At 45.6% G+C, this 27,960-nt stretch overlaps 1 protein-coding gene across 1 annotated transcript in view; it reads left to right on the forward strand.

Annotated features, from left to right (window-relative positions):
* The window catches only part of LOC142710905 (uncharacterized), a 36,207-nt gene that overhangs the window by 1,666 nt on the left and 6,581 nt on the right, over positions 1 to 27,960 (forward strand). Inside the window, exons 2-4 of the mRNA XM_075848574.1 lie at positions 1,208 to 1,323; positions 5,752 to 5,878; positions 6,069 to 6,149. Coding sequence (XP_075704689.1) covers positions 1,208 to 1,323; positions 5,752 to 5,878; positions 6,069 to 6,149 — 324 coding nt within the window. The remainder of the gene's footprint in view (positions 1 to 1,207; positions 1,324 to 5,751; positions 5,879 to 6,068; positions 6,150 to 27,960) is intronic.

A 27,960-nucleotide genomic window follows, 5' to 3' on the forward strand; every position in this document is an offset into this window, starting at 1 on the left:
CTGAATGTTACGCCGGTTATGTACTGACGCGTTCTGCGCTGCCGCTTCTCTCCTGGACTCCTGAATGCTACACCGGTTATGTACTGACGTGTTCTGCGCTGCCGCTTCTCTCCCGGACTCCTGAATGTTACACCGGTTATGTACTGACGTGTTCTGCGCTGCCGCTTCTCTCCCGGACTCCTGAATGTTACACCGGTTATGTACTGACGCGTTCTGCGCTGCCGCTTCTCTCCCGGACTCCTGAATGTTACACCGGTTATGTACTGACGCGTTCTGCGCTGCCGCTTCTCTCCCGGACTCCTGAATGTTACACCGGTTATGTAGTGACGCGTTCTGCGCTGCCGCTTCTCTCCCGGACTCCTGAATGTTACGCCGGTTATGTAGTGACGCGTTCTGCGCTGCCGCTTCTCTCCCGGACTCCTGAATGTTACGCCGGTTATGTACTGACGCGTTCTGCGCTGCCGCTTTCTCCCGGACTCCTGAATGTTACACCGGTTATGTTGTGACGCGTTCTGCGCTGCCGCTTTCTCCCGGACTCCTGAATGTTACACCGGTTATGTAGTGACGCGTTCTGCGCTGCCGCTTCTCTCCCGGACTCCTGAATGTTACACCGGTTATGTAGTGACGCGTTCTGCGCTGCCGCTTCTCTCCCGGACTCCTGAATGTTACACCGGTTATGTACAGACGCGTTCTGCGCTGCCGCTTCTCTCCCGGACATTCTGAATGTTACACCGGTTATGTACTGACGTGTTCTGCGCTGCCGCTTCTCTCCTGGACTCCTCAATGTTACACCGGTTATGTACTGACGTGTTCTGCGCTGCCGCTTCTCTCCCGGACTCCTGAATGTTACACCGGTTATGTACTGACGCGTTCTGCGCTGCCGCTTCTCTCCCGGACTCCTGAATGTTACACCGGTTATGTACTGACGCGTTCTGCGCTGCCGCTTCTCTCCCGGACTCCTGAATGTTACACCGGTTATGTACTGACGCGTTCTGCGCTGCCGCTTCTCTCCCGGACTCCTGAATGTTACACCGGTTATGTAGTGACGCGTTCTGCGCTGCCGCTTCTCTCCCGGACTCCTGAATGTTACACCGGTTATGTACTGACGCGTTCTGCGCTGCCGCTTAGGAGTCCGGGGAGGCGGAGGGACCCGTGGACGTGGCGACATCTCATCTGGTCATAACTAATTGTCTTCTCTCCGTTATAGATGAGGAGGTGGAGCCGCCGTGTGCAGAGTCGCCCCAATGCAGCCCCACCATCAAGGAGGAGTGGGAGGAGCCTGGCGAGATAAGCGCGGAGGAGAAGAGTCTCATTCCCGGGCGGGTGAGTGACAGGATGAGGCGCTGACGTGTCTGCAGTGCGCGGGCCCCTCGTTCTTTATACCCCCCCCCCCCCCGCAGTGCTTTATAATTATACGTCCTCTAAATGCTTCGTAAATCTCTTACACCAGCCAATTATCGGGCAAACGCTCGTCCATCATCTGATCGTATCGTTTACGCAGCCGAATATATTATGGTTGTCGGCAGCGCATCTCCGTGTGCATGACACCGTGCTGCCGGTATGATGGTAATGTGTGGTGACGGGCGAGCGTAGTAAGGAGCGCCGATCAGCCAGCTGTCCTCTTGATCGTCGCTCATTTACATGGACCACGTCGTGCCGTGTAACAGGACCCCTGATGCCCTGGAGGTTGCCCTGAAGTAGGCGGAGCTCCTAGCGGCAGCAATATGTGACCTAGTAAGGAGCCTACCCTGTATAGATGCCACACAATAGTGACCACATGAGACTATAACTCTACTCACTGGTAATACTACATATCGACTGCCCAGCCACGTCCCTATACTGTCACTGCACTGACCTGGGGGGCTGAGGGAGCCAGAGTCATGTCCGATACATTACATTACTTATCCTGTACTGATCCTGAGTTACGCCCTGTATTATACTCCAGAGCTGCACTCACTATTCTACTGGTGGAGTCACTGTGTACATACATTACATTACTTATCCTGTACTGATCCTGAGTTACATCCTGTATTATACTCCAGAGCTGCACTCACTATTCTGCTGGTGGAGTCACTGTGTACATACATTACATTACTTATCCTGTGCTGATCCTGAGTTATATCCTGTATTATACTCCAGAGCTGCACTCACTATTCTGCTGGTGGAGTCACTGTGTACATACATTACATTACTTATCCTGTACTGATCCTGAGTTACATCCTGTATTATACTCCAGAGCTGCACTCACTGTTCTGCTGGTGGAGTCACTGTGTACATACATTACATTACTTATCCTGTACTGATCCTGAGTTATATCCTGTATTATACTCCAGAGCTGCACTCACTATTCTGCTGGTGGAGTCACTGTGTACATACATTACATTACTTATCCTTTACTGATCCTGAGTTATATCCTGTATTATACTCCAGAGCTGCGCTCACTATTCTGCTGGTGGAGTCACTGTGTACATACATTACATTACTTATCCTGTACTGATCCTGAGTTACATCCTGTATTATACTCCAGAGCTGCGCTCACTATTCTGCTGGTGGAGTCACTGTGTACATACATTACATTACTTATCCTGTACTGATCCTGAGTTACACCTGTATTATACTCCAGAGCTGCACTCACTATTCTGCTGGTGGAGTCACTGTGTATATACATTACATTACATTACTGATCCTGAGTTATATCCTATTACTATACTCCAGAGCTGCGCTCACTATTCTGCTGGTGGAGTCACTGTGTACATACATTACATTACTTATCCTGTACTGATCCTGAGTTACATCCTGTATTATACTCCGGAGCTGCACTCACTATTCTGCTGGTGGAGTCGCTGTGTACATACATTACATTACTTATCCTGTACTGATCCTGAGTTACACCTGTATTATACTCCAGAGCTGCGCTCACTATTCTGCTGGTGGAGTCACTGTGTACATACATTACATTACTTATCCTGTACTGATCCTGAGTTATATCCTGTATTATACTCCAGAGCTGCACTCACTAGTCTGCTGGTGGAGTCACTGTGTACATACATTACATTACTTATCCTGTACTGATCCTGAGTTATATCCTGTATTACACTCCAGAGCTGCACTCACTATTCTGCTGGTGGAGTCACTGTGTACATACATTACATTACTTATCCTGTACTGATCCTGAGTTATATCCTGTATTATACTCCAGAGCTGCACTCACTATTCTGCTGGTGGAGTCACTGTGTACATACATTACTTATCCTGTACTGATCCTGAGTTACATCCTGTATTATACTCCAGAGCTGCACTCACTATTCTGCTGGTGGAGTCACTGTGTACATACATTACATTACTTATCCTGTACCGATCCTGAGTTACATCCTGTATTACACTCCAGAGCTGCACTCACTATTCTGCTGGTGGAGTCACTGTGTACATACATTACTTATCCTGTACTGATCCTGAGTTACATCCTGTATTATACTCCAGAGCTGCACTCAATATTCTGCTGGTGGAGTCACTGTGTACATACATTACATTACTTATCCTGTACTGATCCTGAGTTATATCCTGTATTATACTCCAGAGCTGCACTCACTATTCTGCTGGTGGAGTCACTGTGTACATACATTACATTACTTATCCTGTACTGATCCTGAGTTATATCCTGTATTATACTCCAGAGCTGCACTCACTATTCTGCTGGTGGAGTCACTGTGTACATACATTACTTATCCTGTACTGATCCTGAGTTATATCCTGTATTACACTCCAGAGCTGCACTCACTATTCTGCTGGTGGAGTCACTGTGTACATACATTACTTATCCTGTACTGATCCTGAGTTACATCCTGTATTATACTCCAGAGCTGCACTCACTATTCTGCTGGTGGAGTCACTATGTACATACATTACATTACTTCTCTGTACTGATCCTGAGTTACATCCTGTATTATACTCCAGAGCTGCACTCACTATTCTGCTGGTGGAGTCACTGTGTACATACATTACATTACTTACCCTGTACTGATCCCTGTATTATACTCCAGAGCTGCACTCACTATTCTGCTGGTGGAGTCCCTGTGTACATACATTACATTACTTATCCTTTACTGATACTGAGTTACATCCTGTATTATACTCCAGAGCTGCACTCACTATTCTGCTGGTGGTGTCACTGTGTACATACATTACATTACTTATCCTGTACTGATCCTGAGTTACATCCTGTATTATACTCCAGAGCTGCACTCACTATTCTGCTGGTGGAGTCACTGTGTACATACATTACTTATCCTGTACTGATCCTGAGTTACATCCTGTATTATACTCCAGAGCTGCACTCACTAGTCTGCTGGTGGAGTCACTGTGTACATACATTACATTACTTATCCTGTACTGATCCTGAGTTACATCCTGTATTATACTCCAGAGCTGCACTCACTATTCTGCTGGTGGAGTCACTGTGTACATACATTACATTACTTATCCTGTACTGATCCTGAGTTATATCCTGTATTATACTCCAGAGCTGCACTCACTATTCTGCTGGTGGAGTCACTGTGTACATACATTACATTACTTATCCTGTACTGAACCTGAGTTACATCCTGTATTATACTCCAGAGCAGCACTCACTATTCTGCTGGTGCAGTCACTGTGTACATATATTACATTACTTATCCTGTACTGATGCTGAGTTACATCCTGTATTATACTCCAGAGCTGCACTCACTATTCTGCTGGTGGAGTCACTGTGTACATACGTTACATTACTTATCCTGTACTGATCCTGAGTTACATCCTGTATTATACTCCAGAGCTGCACTCACTATTCTGCTGGTGGAGTCACTGTGTACATACATTACATTACTTATCCTGTACTGATCCTGAGTTACATCCTGTATTATACTCCAGAGCTGCACTCACTATTCTGCTGGTGGCGTCACTGTGTACATACATTACTTATCCTGTCCTGATCCTGAGTTACATCCTGTATTATACTCCAGAGCTGTACTCACTAGTCTGCTGGTGGAGTCACTGTGTACATACATTACATTACTTATCCTGTACTGATCCTGAGTTACATCCTGTATTATTCTCCAGAGCTGCACTCACTATTCTGCTGGTGGAGTCACTGTGTACATACATTACATTACTTATCCTGTACTGATCCTGAGTTACATCCTGTATTATACTGCAGAGCTGCACTCACTATTCTGCTGGTGGAGTCACTGTGTACATACATTACATTACTTATCCTGTACTGATCCTGAGTTACATCCTGTATTATACTCCAGAGCTGCAGTCACTATTCTGCTGGTGGAGTCACTGTGTACATACATTACATTACTCCTGTACTGATCCTGAGTTATATCCTGTATTATACTCCAGAGCTGCACTCACTATTCTGCTGGCGGAGTCACTGTGTACATACATTACATTACTTATCCTGTACTGATCCTGAGTTATATCCTGTATTATACTCCAGAGCTGCACTCACTATTCTGCTGGTGGACTCACTGTGTACATACATTACTTATCCTGTACTGATCCTGAGTTACATCCTGTATTATACTCCAGAGCTGCACTCACTATTCTGCTGGTGGAGTCCCTGTGTACATACATTACATTACTTATCCTGTACTGATACTGAGTTACATCCTGTATTATACTCCAGAGCTGCACTCACTATACTGCTGGTATGATGTATGTGAAGCAGTGGCGGCTGTCAGTAACGTCTTATTCTTCTCCCTCCAGGGCATGGTGACGTTCCACAATGTGGCAGCGTATTTCTCCTCTAAGGAGTGGGGGAGGCTGGAGGACTGGCAAAAGGAGCTGTATAAGAATGTGATGCGGGAGATCCACGCTGCACTGGAGGGCATGGGTAAGCAGTGTCCCCCCTATAACAGCACTTGGGGGTACAGGAGGGGGGGTGGGTGAGGAGTATCCACAGCGCCGGGGGGTGAACAGTACGTTATATGATCGGGGCCGTGGCTGATGTGATGATTTTCTCCTCCGTTCTGGATGTGGAGAGTTTATAGATTATTATTATTTATTCTCCGTCCCCTCCACAGGTTACAAGATCGTAAACGGGGACGTCCTCCTGAAGATCAAAGACGAGGTGCAGGACAAGAGGGGCCCCGATCCTGGAGCAGGTGAGCTGTGGGGGGCGGGAGACCGTCTCTCATATTACGTGACTTGTTCTGAGCGCACACGTGTCACTACCCCCCGGGCGTCCTCGCAAAAGACCACGTCGTCCACATCAACCGGTCAAAGCTGATCTCTGATTGGCTGCTTTTTCTCTGAGAGTTACACTGGGCGATTATCGGGCAGACTAGTGTTCATATAAGGCTCGTTGCCGATAATTTCCCGGTATATACAGGGGAACGATCAGCAGAGGAACGAAAAAACGCTCAATCATCCGCCGGTCGTATCGTTTTAAAAAAGTTTAATATCCTGGTTGTCGGCAGCACATCGGTGTGTAAACCGGGAGACGCGCTGCCGACATGGTAATAATGGATGGGGACCAGAGATCGGAGTAACACGCGCTTGTCCCCATCCATAGCTCCGTGTGACAGGAGCAAACGGGCGCCGATCAACCATGTCTTGTTAAACGGCGGTCGCTGCCCGGCCGATTATCGGCCGGTGTAAAAGGGCCTGTACTAGTGTTAGCTTCAATAAACTTTATTGACCATAATTTAGTGACATCACTATGAATGATGCGTCACTGCCCGCTGTAATGACATCACTATGAATGACACGTCACTGCCCGCTGTAATGACATCACTATGAATGATACGTCACTGCCCGCTGTAATGACATCACTATGAATGATACGTCACTGCCCGCTGTAATGACATCACTATAAATGATACGTCACTGCCCGCTGTAATGACATCACTATGAATGATACGTCACTGCCGCTGTAATGACATCACTATGAATGATACGTCACTGCCGCTGTAATGACATCACTATGAATGATACGTCCCTGCCGCTGTAATGACATCACTATGAATGATATGTCACCGCCCGCTGTAATGACATCACTATGAATGATGCGTCACTGCCCTCTGTAATGACATCACTATGAATGATACGTCACTGCCCTCTGTAATGATATCACTATGAATGATACGTCACTGCCCTCTGTAATGACATCACTATGAATGATACGTCACTGCCCGCTGTAATGACATCACTATGAATGATACGTCACTGCCGCTGTAAAGACATCACTATGAATGATACGTCACTGCCCGCTGTAATGACATCACTATGAATGATACGTCACTGCCCGCTGTAATGACATCACTATGAATGATACGTCACTGCCCGCTGTAATGACATCACTATGAATGATGCGTCACTGCCCGCTGTAATGACATCACTATGAATGATACGTCACTGCCACTGTAATGACATCACTATGAATGATACGTCACCGCCCGCTGTAATGACATCACTATGAATGATACGTCACTGCCGCTGTAATGACATCACTATGAATGATACGTCACTGCCGCTGTAATGACATCACTATGAATGATACGTCACTGCCCGCTGTAATGACATCACTATGAATGACACGTCACTGCCCGCTGTAATGACATCACTATGAATGATACGTCACTGCCCGCTGTAGTGACATCACTATGAATGATACGTCACTGCCCGCTGTAGTGACATCACTATGAATGATACGTCACTGCCCGCTGTAATGACATCACTATGAATGATACGTCACCGCCCGCTGTAATGACATCACTATGAATGATACGTCACCGCCCGCTGTAATGACATCACTATGAATGACACGTCACTGCCGCTGTAATGACATCACTATGAATGATACGTCACTGCCCGCTGTAATGACATCACTATGAATGATACGTCACTGCCGCTGTAATGACATCGCTATGAATGATACGTCACTGCCCGCTGTAATGACATCACTATGAATGACACGTCACTGCCGCTGTAATGACATCACTATGAATGACGCGTCACTGCCCGCTGTAATGACATCACTATGAATGATACGTCACCGCCCGCTGTAATGACATCACTATGAATGATACGTCACTGCCCGCTGTAATGACATCACTATGAATAATACGTCACTGCCCGCTGTAATGACATCACTATGAATGACGCGTCACTGCCCGCTGTAATGACATCACTATGAATGATGCGTCACTGCCCTCTGTAATGATATCACTATGAATGACACGTCACCGCCCGCTGTAATGATATCACTATGAATGATACGTCACTGCCGCTGTAATGACATCACTATGAATGATACGTCACTGCCCGCTGTAATGACATCACTATGAATGATACGTCACTGCCCGCTGTAATGACATCACTATGAATGATACGTCACTGCCGCTGTAATGACATCACTATGAATGATACGTCACTGCCGCTGTAATGACATCACTATGAATGACACGTCACTGCCGCTGTAATGACATCACTATGAATGATACGTCACTGCCCGCTGTAATGACATCACTATGAATGACACGTCACTGCCGCTGTAATGACATCACTATGAATGATACGTCACTGCCGCTGTAATGGCATCACTATGAATGATACGTCACTGCCGCTGTAATGACATCACTATGAATGATACGTCACTGCCCGCTGTAATGACATCACTATGAATGACACGTCACTGCCGCTGTAATGACATCACTATGAATGATACGTCACTGCCCGCTGTAATGACATCACTATGAATGACACGTCACTGCCGCTGTAATGACATCACTATGAATGACACGTCACTTCCGCTGTAATGACATCACTATGAATGACACGTCACTGCCGCTGTAATGACATCACTATGAATGATATGTCACTGCCCGCTGTAATGACATCACTATGAATGATACGCCACTGCCGCTGTAATGACATCACTATGAATGATACGTCACTGCCCGCTGTAATGACATCACTATGAATGATACGTCACTGCCCGCTGTAATGACATCACTATGAATGACACGTCACCGCCCGCTGTAATGACATCACTATGAATGATACGTCACCGCCCGCTGTAATGACATCACTATGAATGATACGTCACTGCCCCTGTAATGACATCACTATGAATGACACGTCACTGCCGCTGTAATGACATCACTATGAATGATACGTCACTGCCCGCTGTAATGACATCACTATGAATGATACGTCGCTGCCCGCTGTAATGACATCACTATGAATGATACGTCGCTGCCCGCTGTAATGACATCACTATGAATGATACGTCACTGCCGCTGTAATGACATCACTATGAATGATACGTCACTGCCCGCTGTAATGACATCACTATGAATGACACGTCACTGCCGCTGTAATGACATCACTATGAATGATACGTCACTGCCGCTGTAATGACATCACTATGAATGATACGTCACTGCCCGCTGTAATGACATCACTATGAATGACACGTCCCTGCCGCTGTAATGACATCACTATGAATGATACGTCACTGCCGCTGTAATGACATCACTATGAATGATACGTCACTGCCGCTGTAATGACATCACTATGAATGACACGTCACTGCCCGCTGTAATGACATCACTATGAATGATACGTCACTGCCCGCTGTAATGACATCACTATGAATGATACGTCACTGCCGCTGTAATGACATCACTATGAATGATACGTCACTGCCGCTGTAATGACATCACTATGAATGATACGTCACTGCCACTGTAATGACATCACTATGAATGATACGTCACTGCCCGCTGTAATGACATCACTATGAATGATACGTCCCTGCCGCTGTAATGACATCACTATGAATGACACGTCACTGCCGCTGTAATGACATCACTATGAATGATGCGTCACTGCCGCTGTAATGACATCACTATGAATGATACGTCACTGCCCGCTGTAATGACATCACTATGAATGACACGTCACTGCCCGCTGTAATGACATCACTATGAATGATACGTCACTGCCGCTGTAATGACATCACTATGAATGATACGTCACTGCCCGCTGTAATGACATCACTATGAATGATACGTCACGCCCCCCTGTAATGACATCACTATGAATGATACGTCACTGCCGCTGTAATGACATCACTATGAATGACACGTCACTGCCGCTGTAATGACATCACTATGAATGATACGTCACTGCCGCTGTAATGACATCACTATGAATGATGCGTCACTGCCCGCTGTAATGACATCACTATGAATGACACGTCACTGCCGCTGTAATGACATCACTATGAATGACACGTCACTGCCGCTGTAATGACATCACTATGAATGATACGTCACTGCCCCTGTAATGACATCACTATGAATGATACGTCACTGCCCCTGTAATGACATCACTATGAATGATACGTCACTGCCGCTGTAATGACATCACTATGAATGATATGTCACTGCCGCTGTAATGACATCACTATGAATGACACGTCACTGCCGCTGTAATGACATCAATATGAATGATACGTCCCTGCCGCTGTAATGACATCACTATGAATGACACGTCACTGCCGCTGTAATGACATCACTATGAATGATACGTCACTGCCCGCTGTAATGATATCACTATGAATGATACGTCACTGCCCGCTGTAATGACATCACTATGAATGACACGTCACTGCCGCTGTAATGACATCACTATGAATGATACGTCACTGCCCGCTGTAATGATATCACTATGAATGACACGCCACTGCCCGCTGTAATGGCATCACTATGAATGATACGTCACCGCCCGCTGTAATGACATCACTATGAATGATACGTCACTGCCCGCTGTAATGACATCACTATGAATGATACGTCACCGCCGCTGTAATGACATCACTATGAATGACACGTCACTGCCGCTGTAATGACATCACTATAAATGATACGTCGCTGCCCGCTGTAATGACATCACTATGAATGACGCGTCGCTGCCCGCTGTAATGACATCACTATGAATGATACGTCACTGCCCGCTGTAATGACATCACTATGAATGACGCGTCACTGCCCGCTGTAATGACATCACTATGAATGATATGTCACAGCCCCTGTAATGACATCACTATGAATGACGCGTCACTGCCCGCTGTAATGACATCACTATGAATGATACGTCACTGCCCGCTGTAATGACATCACTATGAATGATACGTCACTACCCGCTGTAATGACATCACTATGAATGACACGTCACTGCCGCTGTAATGACATCACTATAAATGATACGTCACTGCCGCTGTAATGACATCACTATGAATGATACGTCACTGCCCGCTGTAATGACATCACTATGAATGACACGTCACCGCCCGCTGTAATGACATCACTATGAATGATACGTCACTGCCCGCTGTAATGACATCACTATGAATGATACGTCACCGCCCGCTGTAATGACATCACTATGAATGATACGTCACTGCCCGCTGTAATGACATCACTATGAATGATACGTCCCTGCCGCTGTAATGGCATCACTATGAATGATACGTCACTGCCCTCTGTAATGACATCACTATGAATGACACGTCACTGCCGCTGTAATGACATCACTATGAATGATACGTCACTGCCGCTGTAATGACATCACTATAAATGATACGTCACTGCCCGCTGTAATGACATCACTATGAATGATACGTCACTGCCCGCTGTAATGACATCACTATGAATGACACGTCACTGCCCGCTGTAATGACATCACTATGAATGATACGTCACCGCCCGCTGTAATGACATCACTATGAATGATACGTCACTGCCCCTGTAATGACATCACTATGAATGATACGTCACTGCCCGCTGTAATGATATCACTATGAATGATACGTCACTGCCCGCTGTAATGATATCACTATGAATGATACGTCACTGCCGCTGTAATGACATCACTATGAATGATACGTCACTGCCGCTGTAATGACATCACTATGAATGATACGTCACTGCCCGCTGTAATGACATCACTATGAATGATACGTCACTGCCCGCTGTAATGACATCACTATGAATGATACGTCACTGCCCCTGTAATGACATCACTATGAATGATACGTCACTGCCGCTGTAATGACATCACTATGAATGATATGTCACTGCCGCTGTAATGACATCACTATGAATGACACGTCACTGCCGCTGTAATGACATCAATATGAATGATACGTCCCTGCCGCTGTAATGACATCACTATGAATGACACGTCACTGCCGCTGTAATGACATCACTATGAATGATACGTCACTGCCCGCTGTAATGACATCACTATGAATGATACGTCACTGCCCGCTGTAATGACATCACTATGAATGATACGTCACTGCCCGCTGTAATGGCATCACTATGAATGATACGTCACTGCCCGCTGTAATGACATCACTATGAATGATACGTCACTGCCCGCTGTAATGACATCACTATGAATGATATGTCACCGCCCGCTGTAATGGCATCACTATGAATGATACGTCACCGCCCGCTGTAATGACATCACTATGAATGATACGTCACCGCCCGCTGTAATGACATCACTATGAATGATACGTCACCGCCCGCTGTAATGACATCACTATGAATGATACGTCACCGCCCGCTGTAATGACATCACTATGAATGACACGTCACTGCCGCTGTAATGACATCACTATAAATGACACGTCGCTGCCCGCTGTAATGACATCACTATGAATGACACGTCGCTGCCCGCTGTAATGACATCACTATGAATGATACGTCGCTGCCCGCTGTAATGACATCACTATGAATGACACGTCGCTGCCCGCTGTAATGACATCACTATGAATGATACGTCACTGCCGCTGTAATGACATCACTATGAATGATACGTCACTGCCGCTGTAATGACATCACTATGAATGATACGTCACTGCCGCTGTAATGACATCACTATGAATGATACGTCACTGCCGCTGTAATGACATCACTATAAATGATACGTCACTGCCGCTGTAATGACATCACTATGAATGATACGTCACTGCCGCTGTAATGACATCACTATGAATGATACGTCACTGCCCGCTGTAATGACATCACTATGAATGACACGTCACTGCCGCTGTAATGACATCACTATAAATGATACGTCACTGCCGCTGTAATGACATCACTATGAATGACACGTCACTGGCCGCTGTAATGACATCACTATGAATGATACGTCACCGCCCGCTGTAATGACATCACTATGAATGATACGTCACCGCCCGCTGTAATGACATCACTATGAATGATACGTCACTGCCCTCTGTAATGACATCACTATGAATGACACGTCACTGCCGCTGTAATGACATCACTATGAATGATACGTCCCTGCCGCTGTAATGGCATCACTATGAATGATACGTCACTGCCCTCTGTAATGACATCACTATGAATGACACGTCACTGCCGCTGTAATGACATCACTATGAATGATACGTCACTGCCGCTGTAATGACATCACTATGAATGATACGTCACTGCCCGCTGTAATGACATCACTATGAATGATACGTCACTGCCCGCTGTAATGACATCACTATGAATGACACGTCACTGCCCGCTGTAATGACATCACTATGAATGATACGTCACCGCCCGCTGTAATGACATCACTATGAATGATACGTCACTGCCCCTGTAATGACATCACTATGAATGATACGTCACTGCCCGCTGTAATGACATCACTATGAATGATACGTCACTGCCCCTGTAATGACATCACTATGAATGATACGTCACTGCCGCTGTAATGACATCACTATGAATGACACGTCACCGCCCGCTGTAATGACATCACTATGAATGACACGTCACCGCCCGCTGTAATGACATCACTATGAATGATACGTCACTGCCCCTGTAATGACATCACTATGAATGACACGTCACTGCCGCTGTAATGACATCACTATGAATGATACGTCACTGCCCGCTGTAATGACATCACTATGAATGATACGTCCCTGCCGCTGTAATGACATCACTATGAATGATACGTCACTGCCCGCTGTAATGACATCACTATGAATGATACGTCACTGCCGCTGTAATGACATCACTATGAATGATACGTCCCTGCCGCTGTAATGACATCACTATGAATGATACGTCACTGCCCGCTGTAATGACATCACTATGAATGATACGTCACTGCCGCTGTAATGACATCACTATGAATGATACGTCACTGCCCGCTGTAATGACATCACTATGAATGACACGTCACTGCCGCTGTAATGACATCACTATGAATGATACGTCACTGCCGCTGTAATGACATCACTATGAATGATACGTCACTGCCCGCTGTAATGACATCACTATGAATGACACGTCCCTGCCGCTGTAATGACATCACTATGAATGATACGTCACTGCCGCTGTAATGACATCACTATGAATGATACGTCACTGCCCTCTGTAATGACATCACTATGAATGATACGTCACCGCCCGCTGTAGTGACATCACTATGAATGATACGTCACTGCCCGCTGTAATGACATCACTATGAATGATACGTCACTGCCCGCTGTAATGACATCACTATGAATGATACGTCACTGCCGCTGTAATGACATCACTATGAATGATACGTCCCTGCCGCTGTAATGACATCACTATGAATGATACGTCACTGCCCGCTGTAATGACATCACTATGAATGATACGTCACTGCCCGCTGTAATGACATCACTATGAATGATACGTCACTGCCGCTGTAATGACATCACTATGAATGATACGTCACTGCCGCTGTAATGACATCACTATGAATGACACGTCACTGCCCGCTGTAATGACATCACTATGAATGATACGTCACTGCCCGCTGTAATGACATCACTATGAATGACACGTCCCTGCCGCTGTAATGACATCACTATGAATGATACGTCACTGCCGCTGTAATGACATCACTATGAATGATACGTCACTGCCGCTGTAATGACATCACTATGAATGACACGTCACTGCCCGCTGTAATGACATCACTATGAATGATACGTCACTGCCGCTGTAATGACATCACTATGAATGATACGTCACTGCCGCTGTAATGACATCACTATGAATGACACGTCACTGCCCGCTGTAATGACATCACTATGAATGATACGTCACTGCCCGCTGTAATGACATCACTATGAATGATATGTCACTGCCGCTGTAATGACATCACTATGAATGATGCGTCACTGCCCGCTGTAATGACATCACTATGAATGACGCGTCACTGCCGCTGTAATGACATCACTATGAATGACACGTCACTGCCGCTGTAATGACTTCACTATGAATGATACGTCACTGCCCCTGTAATGACATCACTATGAATGATACGTCACTGCCCCTGTAATGACATCACTATGAATGATACGTCACTGCCGCTGTAATGACATCACTATGAATGATATGTCACTGCCGCTGTAATGACATCACTATGAATGACACGTCACTGCCGCTGTAATGACATCAATATGAATGATACGTCCCTGCCGCTGTAATGACATCACAGTGAATGATACGTCACTGCCCGCTGTAATGACATCACTATGAATGATATGTCACAGCCCCTGTAATGACATCACTATGAATGACGCGTCACTGCCCGCTGTAATGACATCACTATGAATGACACGTCACTGCCGCTGTAATGACATCACTATGAATGACACGTCACTGCCGCTGTAATGACATCAATATGAATGATACGTCACTGCCGCTGTAATGACATCACAGTGAATGATACGTCACTGCCCGCTGTAATGACATCACTATGAATGACATCACTATGAATGATACGTCACTGCCGCTGTAATGACATCACTATGAATGATACGTCACTGCCCGCTGTAATGACATCACTATGAATGATTCGTCACTGCCCGCTGTAATGACATCACTATGAATGACGTGTCACTGCCCGCTCTAATGACATCACTATGAATGATACGTCACTGCCCGCTGTAATGACATCACTATGAATGACACGTCACTGCCCGCTGTAATGACATCACTATGAATGATACGTCACTGCCGCTGTAATGACATCACTATGAATGACATCACTATGAATGATACGTCCCTGCCGCTGTAATGACATCACAGTGAATGATACGTCACTGACCGCTGTAATGACATCACTATGAATGATACGTCACTGCCGCTGTAATGACATCGCTATGAATGACACGTCACTGCCGCTGTAATGACATCACTATAAATGATACGTCACTGCCCGCTGTAATGACATCACTATGAATGACACGTCACTGCCGCTGTAATTACATCAATATGAATGATACGTCCCTGCCGCTGTAATGACATCACTATGAATGATACGTCACTGCCCGCTGTAATGACATCACTATGAATGATATGTCACAGCCCCTGTAATGACATCACTATGAATGACGCGTCACTGCCCGCTGTAATGACATCACTATGAATGACACGTCACTGCCGCTGTAATGACATCCCTATGAATGACACGTCACTGCCGCTGTAATGACATCAATATGAATGATACGTCCCTGCCGCTGTAATGACATCACAGTGAATGATACGTCACTGACCGCTGTAATGACATCACTATGAATGATACGTCACTGCCGCTGTAATGACATCACTATGAATGACATCACTATGAATGATACGTCCCTGCCGCTGTAATGACATCACAGTGAATGATACGTCACTGACCGCTGTAATGACATCACTATGAATGATACGTCAATGCCGCTGTAATGACATCACTATGAATGACATCACTATGAATGATACGTCACTGCCCGCTGTAATGACATCACTATGAATGACACGTCACTGCCCGCTGTAATGACATCACTATGAATGATACGTCACCGCCCGCTGTAATGACATCACTATGAATGATACGTCACTGCCCCTGTAATGACATCACTATGAATGATACGTCACTGCCCGCTGTAATGACATCACTATGAATGATACGTCACTGCCCCTGTAATGACATCACTATGAATGATACGTCACTGCCGCTGTAATGACATCACTATGAATGATACGTCACTGCCCGCTGTAATGACATCACTATGAATGACACGTCACCGCCCGCTGTAATGACATCACTATGAATGATACGTCACTGCCCCTGTAATGACATCACTATGAATGACACGTCACTGCCGCTGTAATGACATCACTATGAATGATACGTCACTGCCCGCTGTAATGACATCACTATGAATGATACGTCCCTGCCGCTGTAATGACATCACTATGAATGATACGTCACTGCCCGCTGTAATGACATCACTATGAATGATACGTCACTGCCGCTGTAATGACATCACTATGAATGATACGTCCCTGCCGCTGTAATGACATCACTATGAATGATACGTCACTGCCCGCTGTAATGACATCACTATGAATGATACGTCACTGCCGCTGTAATGACATCACTATGAATGATACGTCACTGCCCGCTGTAATGACATCACTATGAATGACACGTCACTGCCGCTGTAATGACATCACTATGAATGATACGTCACTGCCGCTGTAATGACATCACTATGAATGATACGTCACTGCCCGCTGTAATGACATCACTATGAATGACACGTCCCTGCCGCTGTAATGACATCACTATGAATGATACGTCACTGCCGCTGTAATGACATCACTATGAATGATACGTCACTGCCCTCTGTAATGACATCACTATGAATGATACGTCACCGCCCGCTGTAGTGACATCACTATGAATGATACGTCACTGCCCGCTGTAATGACATCACTATGAATGATACGTCACTGCCCGCTGTAATGACATCACTATGAATGATACGTCACTGCCGCTGTAATGACATCACTATGAATGATACGTCCCTGCCGCTGTAATGACATCACTATGAATGATACGTCACTGCCCGCTGTAATGACATCACTATGAATGATACGTCACTGCCCGCTGTAATGACATCACTATGAATGATACGTCACTGCCGCTGTAATGACATCACTATGAATGATACGTCACTGCCGCTGTAATGACATCACTATGAATGACACGTCACTGCCCGCTGTAATGACATCACTATGAATGATACGTCACTGCCCGCTGTAATGACATCACTATGAATGACACGTCCCTGCCGCTGTAATGACATCACTATGAATGATACGTCACTGCCGCTGTAATGACATCACTATGAATGATACGTCACTGCCGCTGTAATGACATCACTATGAATGACACGTCACTGCCCGCTGTAATGACATCACTATGAATGATACGTCACTGCCGCTGTAATGACATCACTATGAATGATACGTCACTGCCGCTGTAATGACATCACTATGAATGACACGTCACTGCCCGCTGTAATGACATCACTATGAATGATACGTCACTGCCCGCTGTAATGACATCACTATGAATGATATGTCACTGCCGCTGTAATGACATCACTATGAATGATGCGTCACTGCCCGCTGTAATGACATCACTATGAATGACGCGTCACTGCCGCTGTAATGACATCACTATGAATGACACGTCACTGCCGCTGTAATGACTTCACTATGAATGATACGTCACTGCCCCTGTAATGACATCACTATGAATGATACGTCACTGCCCCTGTAATGACATCACTATGAATGATACGTCACTGCCGCTGTAATGACATCACTATGAATGATATGTCACTGCCGCTGTAATGACATCACTATGAATGACACGTCACTGCCGCTGTAATGACATCAATATGAATGATACGTCCCTGCCGCTGTAATGACATCACAGTGAATGATACGTCACTGCCCGCTGTAATGACATCACTATGAATGATATGTCACAGCCCCTGTAATGACATCACTATGAATGACACGTCACTGCCGCTGTAATGACATCACTATGAATGATACGTCACTGCCCGCTGTAATGACATCACTATGAATGATACGTCACTGCCCCTGTAATGATATCACTATGAATGATACGTCACTGCCCGCTGTAATGACATCACTATGAATGATACGTCCCTGCCGCTGTAATGACATCACTATGAATGATACGTCACTGCCCGCTGTAATGACATCACTATGAATGATACGTCACTGCCGCTGTAATGACATCACTATGAATGATACGTCACTGCCCTCTGTAATGATATCACTATGAATGATACGTCACTGCCCGCTGTAATGACATCACTATGAATGATACGTCCCTGCCGCTGTAATGACATCACTATGAATGATACGTCACTGCCCGCTGTAATGACATCACTATGAATGATACGTCACTGCCGCTGTAATGACATCACTATGAATGATACGTCCCTGCCGCTGTAATGACATCACTATGAATGATACGTCACTGCCCGCTGTAATGACATCACTATGAATGATACGTCACTGCCGCTGTAATGACATCACTATGAATGATACGTCACTGCCCGCTGTAATGACATCACTATGAATGACACGTCACTGCCGCTGTAATGACATCACTATGAATGATACGTCACTGCCGCTGTAATGACATCACTATGAATGATACGTCACTGCCCGCTGTAATGACATCACTATGAATGACACGTCCCTGCCGCTGTAATGACATCACTATGAATGATACGTCACTGCCGCTGTAATGACATCACTATGAATGATACGTCACTGCCCTCTGTAATGACATCACTATGAATGATACGTCACCGCCCGCTGTAGTGACATCACTATGAATGATACGTCACTGCCCGCTGTAATGACATCACTATGAATGATACGTCACTGCCCGCTGTAATGACATCACTATGAATGATACGTCACTGCCGCTGTAATGACATCACTATGAATGATACGTCCCTGCCGCTGTAATGACATCACTATGAATGATACGTCACTGCCCGCTGTAATGACATCACTATGAATGATACGTCACTGCCCGCTGTAATGACATCACTATGAATGATACGTCACTGCCGCTGTAATGACATCACTATGAATGATACGTCACTGCCGCTGTAATGACATCACTATGAATGACACGTCACTGCCCGCTGTAATGACATCACTATGAATGATACGTCACTGCCCGCTGTAATGACATCACTATGAATGACACGTCCCTGCCGCTGTAATGACATCACTATGAATGATACGTCACTGCCGCTGTAATGACATCACTATGAATGATACGTCACTGCCGCTGTAATGACATCACTATGAATGACACGTCACTGCCCGCTGTAATGACATCACTATGAATGATACGTCACTGCCGCTGTAATGACATCACTATGAATGATACGTCACTGCCGCTGTAATGACATCACTATGAATGACACGTCACTGCCCGCTGTAATGACATCACTATGAATGATACGTCACTGCCCGCTGTAATGACATCACTATGAATGATATGTCACTGCCGCTGTAATGACATCACTATGAATGATGCGTCACTGCCCGCTGTAATGACATCACTATGAATGACGCGTCACTGCCGCTGTAATGACATCACTATGAATGACACGTCACTGCCGCTGTAATGACTTCACTATGAATGATACGTCACTGCCCCTGTAATGACATCACTATGAATGATACGTCACTGCCCCTGTAATGACATCACTATGAATGATACGTCACTGCCGCTGTAATGACATCACTATGAATGATATGTCACTGCCGCTGTAATGACATCACTATGAATGACACGTCACTGCCGCTGTAATGACATCAATATGAATGATACGTCCCTGCCGCTGTAATGACATCACAGTGAATGATACGTCACTGCCCGCTGTAATGACATCACTATGAATGATATGTCACAGCCCCTGTAATGACATCACTATGAATGACGCGTCACTGCCCGCTGTAATGACATCACTATGAATGACACGTCACTGCCGCTGTAATGACATCACTATGAATGACACGTCACTGCCGCTGTAATGACATCAATATGAATGATACGTCACTGCCGCTGTAATGACATCACAGTGAATGATACGTCACTGCCCGCTGTAATGACATCACTATGAATGACATCACTATGAATGATACGTCACTGCCGCTGTAATGACATCACTATGAATGACATCACTATGAATGATACGTCACTGCCCGCTGTAATGACATCACTATGAATGATTCGTCACTGCCCGCTGTAATGACATCACTATGAATGACGTGTCACTGCCCGCTCTAATGACATCACTATGAATGATACGTCACTGCCCGCTGTAATGACATCACTATGAATGACACGTCACTGCCCGCTGTAATGACATCACTATGAATGATACGTCACTGCCGCTGTAATGACATCACTATGAATGACATCACTATGAATGATACGTCCCTGCCGCTGTAATGACATCACAGTGAATGATACGTCACTGACCGCTGTAATGACATCACTATGAATGATACGTCACTGCCGCTGTAATGACATCGCTATGAATGACACGTCACTGCCGCTGTAATGACATCACTATAAATGATACGTCACTGCCCGCTGTAATGACATCACTATGAATGACACGTCACTGCCGCTGTAATTACATCAATATGAATGATACGTCCCTGCCGCTGTAATGACATCACTATGAATGATACGTCACTGCCCGCTGTAATGACATCACTATGAATGATATGTCACAGCCCCTGTAATGACATCACTATGAATGACGCGTCACTGCCCGCTGTAATGACATCACTATGAATGACACGTCACTGCCGCTGTAATGACATCCCTATGAATGACACGTCACTGCCGCTGTAATGACATCAATATGAATGATACGTCCCTGCCGCTGTAATGACATCACAGTGAATGATACGTCACTGACCGCTGTAATGACATCACTATGAATGATACGTCACTGCCGCTGTAATGACATCACTATGAATGACATCACTATGAATGATACGTCCCTGCCGCTGTAATGACATCACAGTGAATGATACGTCACTGACCGCTGTAATGACATCACTATGAATGATACGTCAATGCCGCTGTAATGACATCACTATGAATGACATCACTATGAATGATACGTCACTGCCCGCTGTAATGACATCACTATGAATGACACGTCACTGCCGCTGTAATGACATCACTATGAATGATGCGTCACTGCCCCTGTAATGACATCACTATGAATGATACGTCACTGCCCCTGTAATGACATCACTATGAATGATACGTCACTGCCGCTGTAATGACATCACTATGAATGATATGTCACTGCCGCTGTAATGACATCACTATGAATGACACGTCACTGCCGCTGTAATGACATCAATATGAATGATACGTCCCTGCCGCTGTAATGACATCACAGTGAATGATACGTCACTGCCCGCTGTAATGACATCACTATGAATGATATGTCACAGCCCCTGTAATGACATCACTATGAATGACGCGTCACTGCCCGCTGTAATGACATCACTATGAATGACACGTCACTGCCGCTGTAATGACATCCCTATGAATGACACGTCACTGCCGCTGTAATGACATCAATATGAATGATACGTCCCTGCCGCTGTAATGACATCACAGTGAATGATACGTCACTGACCGCTGTAATGACATCACTATGAATGATACGTCACTGCCGCTGTAATGACATCACTATGAATGACATCACTATGAATGACACGTCACTGCCCGCTGTAATGACATCACTATGAATGATACGTCACTGCCGCTGTAATGACATCACTATGAATGATACGTCACTGCCGCTGTAATGACATCACTATGAATGATACGTCACTGCCGCTGTAATGACATCACTATGAATGATACTTCACTGCCCGCTGTAATGACATCACTATGAATGACACGTCACTGCCCGCTGTAATGACATCACTATGAATGATATGTCACTGCCCGCTGTAATGACATCACTATGAATTATACGTCACTGCCCCTGTAATGACATCACTATGAATGATACGTCACTGCCCGCTGTAATGACATCACTATGAATGACACGTCACTTCCGCTGTAATGACATCACTATGAATGACAAGTCACTGCCCGCTGTAATGATATCACTATGAATGATACGTCACTGCCGCTGTAATGACATCACTATGAATGATAAGTCACTGCCGCTGTAATGATATCACTATGAATGATACGTCACTGCCGCTGTAATGACATCACTATGAATGATACGTCACTGCCGCTGTAATGACATCACTATGAATGACACGTCACTGCCCGCTGTAATGACATCACTATGAATGATATGTCACTGCCGCTGTAATGACATCACTATGAATGACACGTCACTGCCCGCTGTAATGACATCACTATGAATGATACGTCACCGCCCGCTGTAATGACATCACTATGAATCACACGTCACTGCCGCTGTAATGACATCACTATGAATGATACGTCACTGCCCGCTGTAATGACATCACTATGAATGATATGTCACTGCCCCTGTAATGACATCACTATGAATGATACGTCACTGCCCGCTGTAATGACATCACTATGAATGATACGTCACTGCCCGCTGTAATGACATCACTATGAATGATACGTCACTGCCCTCTGTAATGACATCACTATGAATGACACGTCACTGCTGCTGTAATGACATCACTATGAATGATACGTCCCTGCCGCTGTAATGGCATCACTATGAATGATACGTCACTGCCGCTGTAATGACATCACTATGAATGATACGTCACTGCCGCTGTAATGACATCACTATGAATGATACGTCACTGCCCGCTGTAATGACATCACTATGAATGATACGTCACTGCCCGCTGTAATGACATCACTATGAATGACACGTCACTGCCCGCTGTAATGACATCACTATGAATGATACGTCACCGCCCGCTGTAATGACATCACTATGAATGATACGTCACTGCCCCTGTAATGACATCACTATGAATGATACGTCACTGCCCGCTGTAATGACATCACTATGAATGACACGTCACTGCCGCTGTAATGACATCACTATGAATGATACGTCACTGCCCGCTGTAATGACATCACTATGAATGATACGTCCCTGCCGCTGTAATGACATCACTATGAATGATACGTCACTGCCCGCTGTAATGACATCACTATGAATGATACGTCACTGCCCGCTGTAATGACATCACTATGAATGATACGTCACTGCCGCTGTAATGACATCACTATGAATGATACGTCACTGCCCGCTGTAATGACATCACTATGAATGACACGTCACTGCCGCTGTAATGACATCACTATGAATGATACGTCACTGCCGCTGTAATGACATCACTATGAATGATACGTCACTGCCCGCTGTAATGACATCACTATGAATGACACGTCCCTGCCGCTGTAATGACATCACTATGAATGATACGTCACTGCCGCTGTAATGACATCACTATGAATGATACGTCACTGCCGCTGTAATGACATCACTATGAATGACACGTCACTGCCCGCTGTAATGACATCACTATGAATGATACGTCACTGCCGCTGTAATGACATCACTATGAATGATACGTCACTGCCCGCTGTAATGACATCACTATGAATGATACGTCACCGCCCGCTGTAATGACATCACTATGAATGATATGTCACTGCCCCTGTAATGACATCACTATGAATGATACGTCACTGCCCCTGTAATGACATCACTATGAATGATATGTCACTGCCGCTGTAATGACATCACTATGAATGATGCGTCACTGCCCCTGTAATGACATCACTATGAATGATATGTCACTGCCGCTGTAATGACATCACTATGAATGATGCGTCACTGCCCGCTGTAATGACATCACTATGAATGACACGTCACTGCCGCTGTAATGACATCACTATGAATGACACGTCACTGCCGCTGTAATGACATCACTATGAATGATACGTCACTGCCCCTGTAATGACATCACTATGAATGATACGTCACTGCCCCTGTAATGACATCACTATGAATGATACGTCACTGCCGCTGTAATGACATCACTATGAATGATATGTCACTGCCGCTGTAATGACATCACTATGAATGACACGTCACTGCCGCTGTAATGACATCAATATGAATGATACGTCCCTGCCGCTGTAATGACATCACAGTGAATGATACGTCACTGCCCGCTGTAATGACATCACTATGAATGATATGTCACAGCCCCTGTAATGACATCACTATGAATGACACGTCACTGCCGCTGTAATGACATCCCTATGAATGACACGTCACTGCCGCTGTAATGACATCAATATGAATGATACGTCCCTGCCGCTGTAATGACATCACAGTGAATGATACGTCACTGACCGCTGTAATGACATCACTATGAATGATACGTCACTGCCGCTGTAATGACATCACTATGAATGACATCACTATGAATGATACGTCCCTGCCGCTGTAATGACATCACTATGAATGATACGTCCCTGCCGCTGTAATGACATCACAGTGAATGATACGTCACTGACCGCTGTAATGACATCACTATGAATGATACGTCACTGCCGCTGTAATGACATCACTATGAATGATACGTCACTGCCCGCTGTAATGACATCACTATGAATGATACGTCACTGCCGCTGTAATGACATCACTATGAATGATACGTCACTGCCCGCTGTAATGACATCACTATGAATGATACGTCACTGCCGCTGTAATGACATCACTATGAATGATACGTCACTGCCGCTGTAATGACATCACTATGAATGATACGTCACTGCCCGCTGTAATGACATCACTATGAATGACACGTCACTGCCCGCTGTAATGACATCACTATGAATGATATGTCACTGCCCGCTGTAATGACATCACTATGAATTATACGTCACTGCCCCTGTAATGACATCACTATGAATGATACGTCACTGCCCGCTGTAATGACATCACTATGAATGATACGTCACTGCCCCTGTAATGACATCACTATGAATGATACGTCACTGCCCGCTGTAATGACATCACTATGAATGACACGTCACTTCCGCTGTAATGACATCACTATGAATGATAAGTCACTGCCGCTGTAATGATATCACTATGAATGATACGTCACTGCCGCTGTAATGACATCACTATGAATGATAAGTCACTGCCGCTGTAATGATATCACTATGAATGATACGTCACTGCCGCTGTAATGACATCACTATGAATGACACGTCACTGCCCGCTGTAATGACATCACTATGAATGATATGTCACTGCCGCTGTAATGACATCACTATGAATGACACGTCACTGCCCGCTGTAATGACATCACTATGAATGATACGTCACCGCCCGCTGTAATGACATCACTATGAATCACACGTCACTGCCGCTGTAATGACATCACTATGAATGATACGTCACTGCCCCTGTAATGACATCACTATGAATCACACGTCACTGCCGCTGTAATGACATCACTATGAATGATACGTCACCGCCCGCTGTAATGACATCACTATGAATCACACGTCACTGCCGCTGTAATGACATCACTATGAATGATATGTCACTGCCCCTGTAATGACATCACTATGAATCACACGTCACTGCCGCTGTAATGACATCACTATGAATGATACGTCACTTCCCGCTGTAATGACATCACTATGAATGATACGTCACTGCCCGCTGTAATGACATCACTATGAATGATACGTCACTGCCGCTGTAATGACATCACTATGAATGATACGTCACTGCCGCTGTAATGACATCACTATGAATGATATGTCACTGCCCGCTGTAATGAGATCACTATGAATGATACGTCACTGCCCGCTGTAATGACATCACTATGAATGATATGTCACTGCCCGCTGTAATGACATCACTATGAATGATACGTCACTGCCGCTGTAATGTCATCACTATGAATGATACGTCACTGCCCGCTGTAATGACATCACTATGAATGATACGTCACTGCCCGCTGTAATGACATCACTATGAATGATACGTCACTGCCCGCTGTAATGACATCACTATGAATGATACGTCACTGCCCTCTGTAATTACATCACTATGAATAATACGTCACTGCCCGCTGTAATGACATCACTATGAATGATACGTCACTGCCCTCTGTAATGACATCACTATGAATGATACGTCACTGCCCGCTGTAATGACATCACTATGGATCACAACGGCGCCCCAGTGAGGTAGAGCTGGGGCGGTGATGCAGGAGGGAAAGGCAGTTGAGCGCTGAATTTCGCTCCACTGCTCAGTCAGAACCTGGCGGGGCTGGGCTCTGTTGTCACGAGACCTCGCTGGTTCACATACAGGACAGCGGATAGCCGGTCCGGTTGCGGCACAGAGGCTGCGTACAGAAATTGTGATGTACTGGATAGCTAAAGGCCCGGCTGTGGCACATTAGAGTATTAAGAGTACTAAGCACTCGACGCGCGTTTCGCCAGCATTCTGGCCTCTAGGGGTGGGGGACCGCCATTACACTGCCCTATAAATAGTCAGGATTGATTGACAGCCTAGGCAGCCAATCAGAAAGTCTAAAACACGGAATGCTGTATGGCCGTGTCCGAGTAGTGAGCATCTAAATGAGATAAATGTTACTCATGTGGAGCGCCGCGGCCAAGTCAGGGGTCCCGCGTCAGAGACCACATCCGATGCCCCACGTCCGGTGGGGTCTGGTTTTGGGCCATAGGGGAGTGAGTTCAGGGGTCACTCACACCCGGGGGCACGAACTAGAACTTTTACCATTGTGTGTTTATTTTAACTAACCCCTTAACGACTTATCCGTCATATATCCATCACTCTGATCAAGTGGGTGCTGCCGGTGTACCCCCCCGATCAGCGGCAGGAGCACGGCTGTTATACTCCTGCCCCAACTGCCGGAATCAAAGCGCGCTCCGATTCCGGCA

This window comes from Rhinoderma darwinii, unplaced genomic scaffold (genome assembly GCF_050947455.1).
Source record: "Rhinoderma darwinii isolate aRhiDar2 unplaced genomic scaffold, aRhiDar2.hap1 Scaffold_428, whole genome shotgun sequence".
NCBI classification, from domain to species: Eukaryota; Metazoa; Chordata; class Amphibia; order Anura; family Rhinodermatidae; genus Rhinoderma; species Rhinoderma darwinii.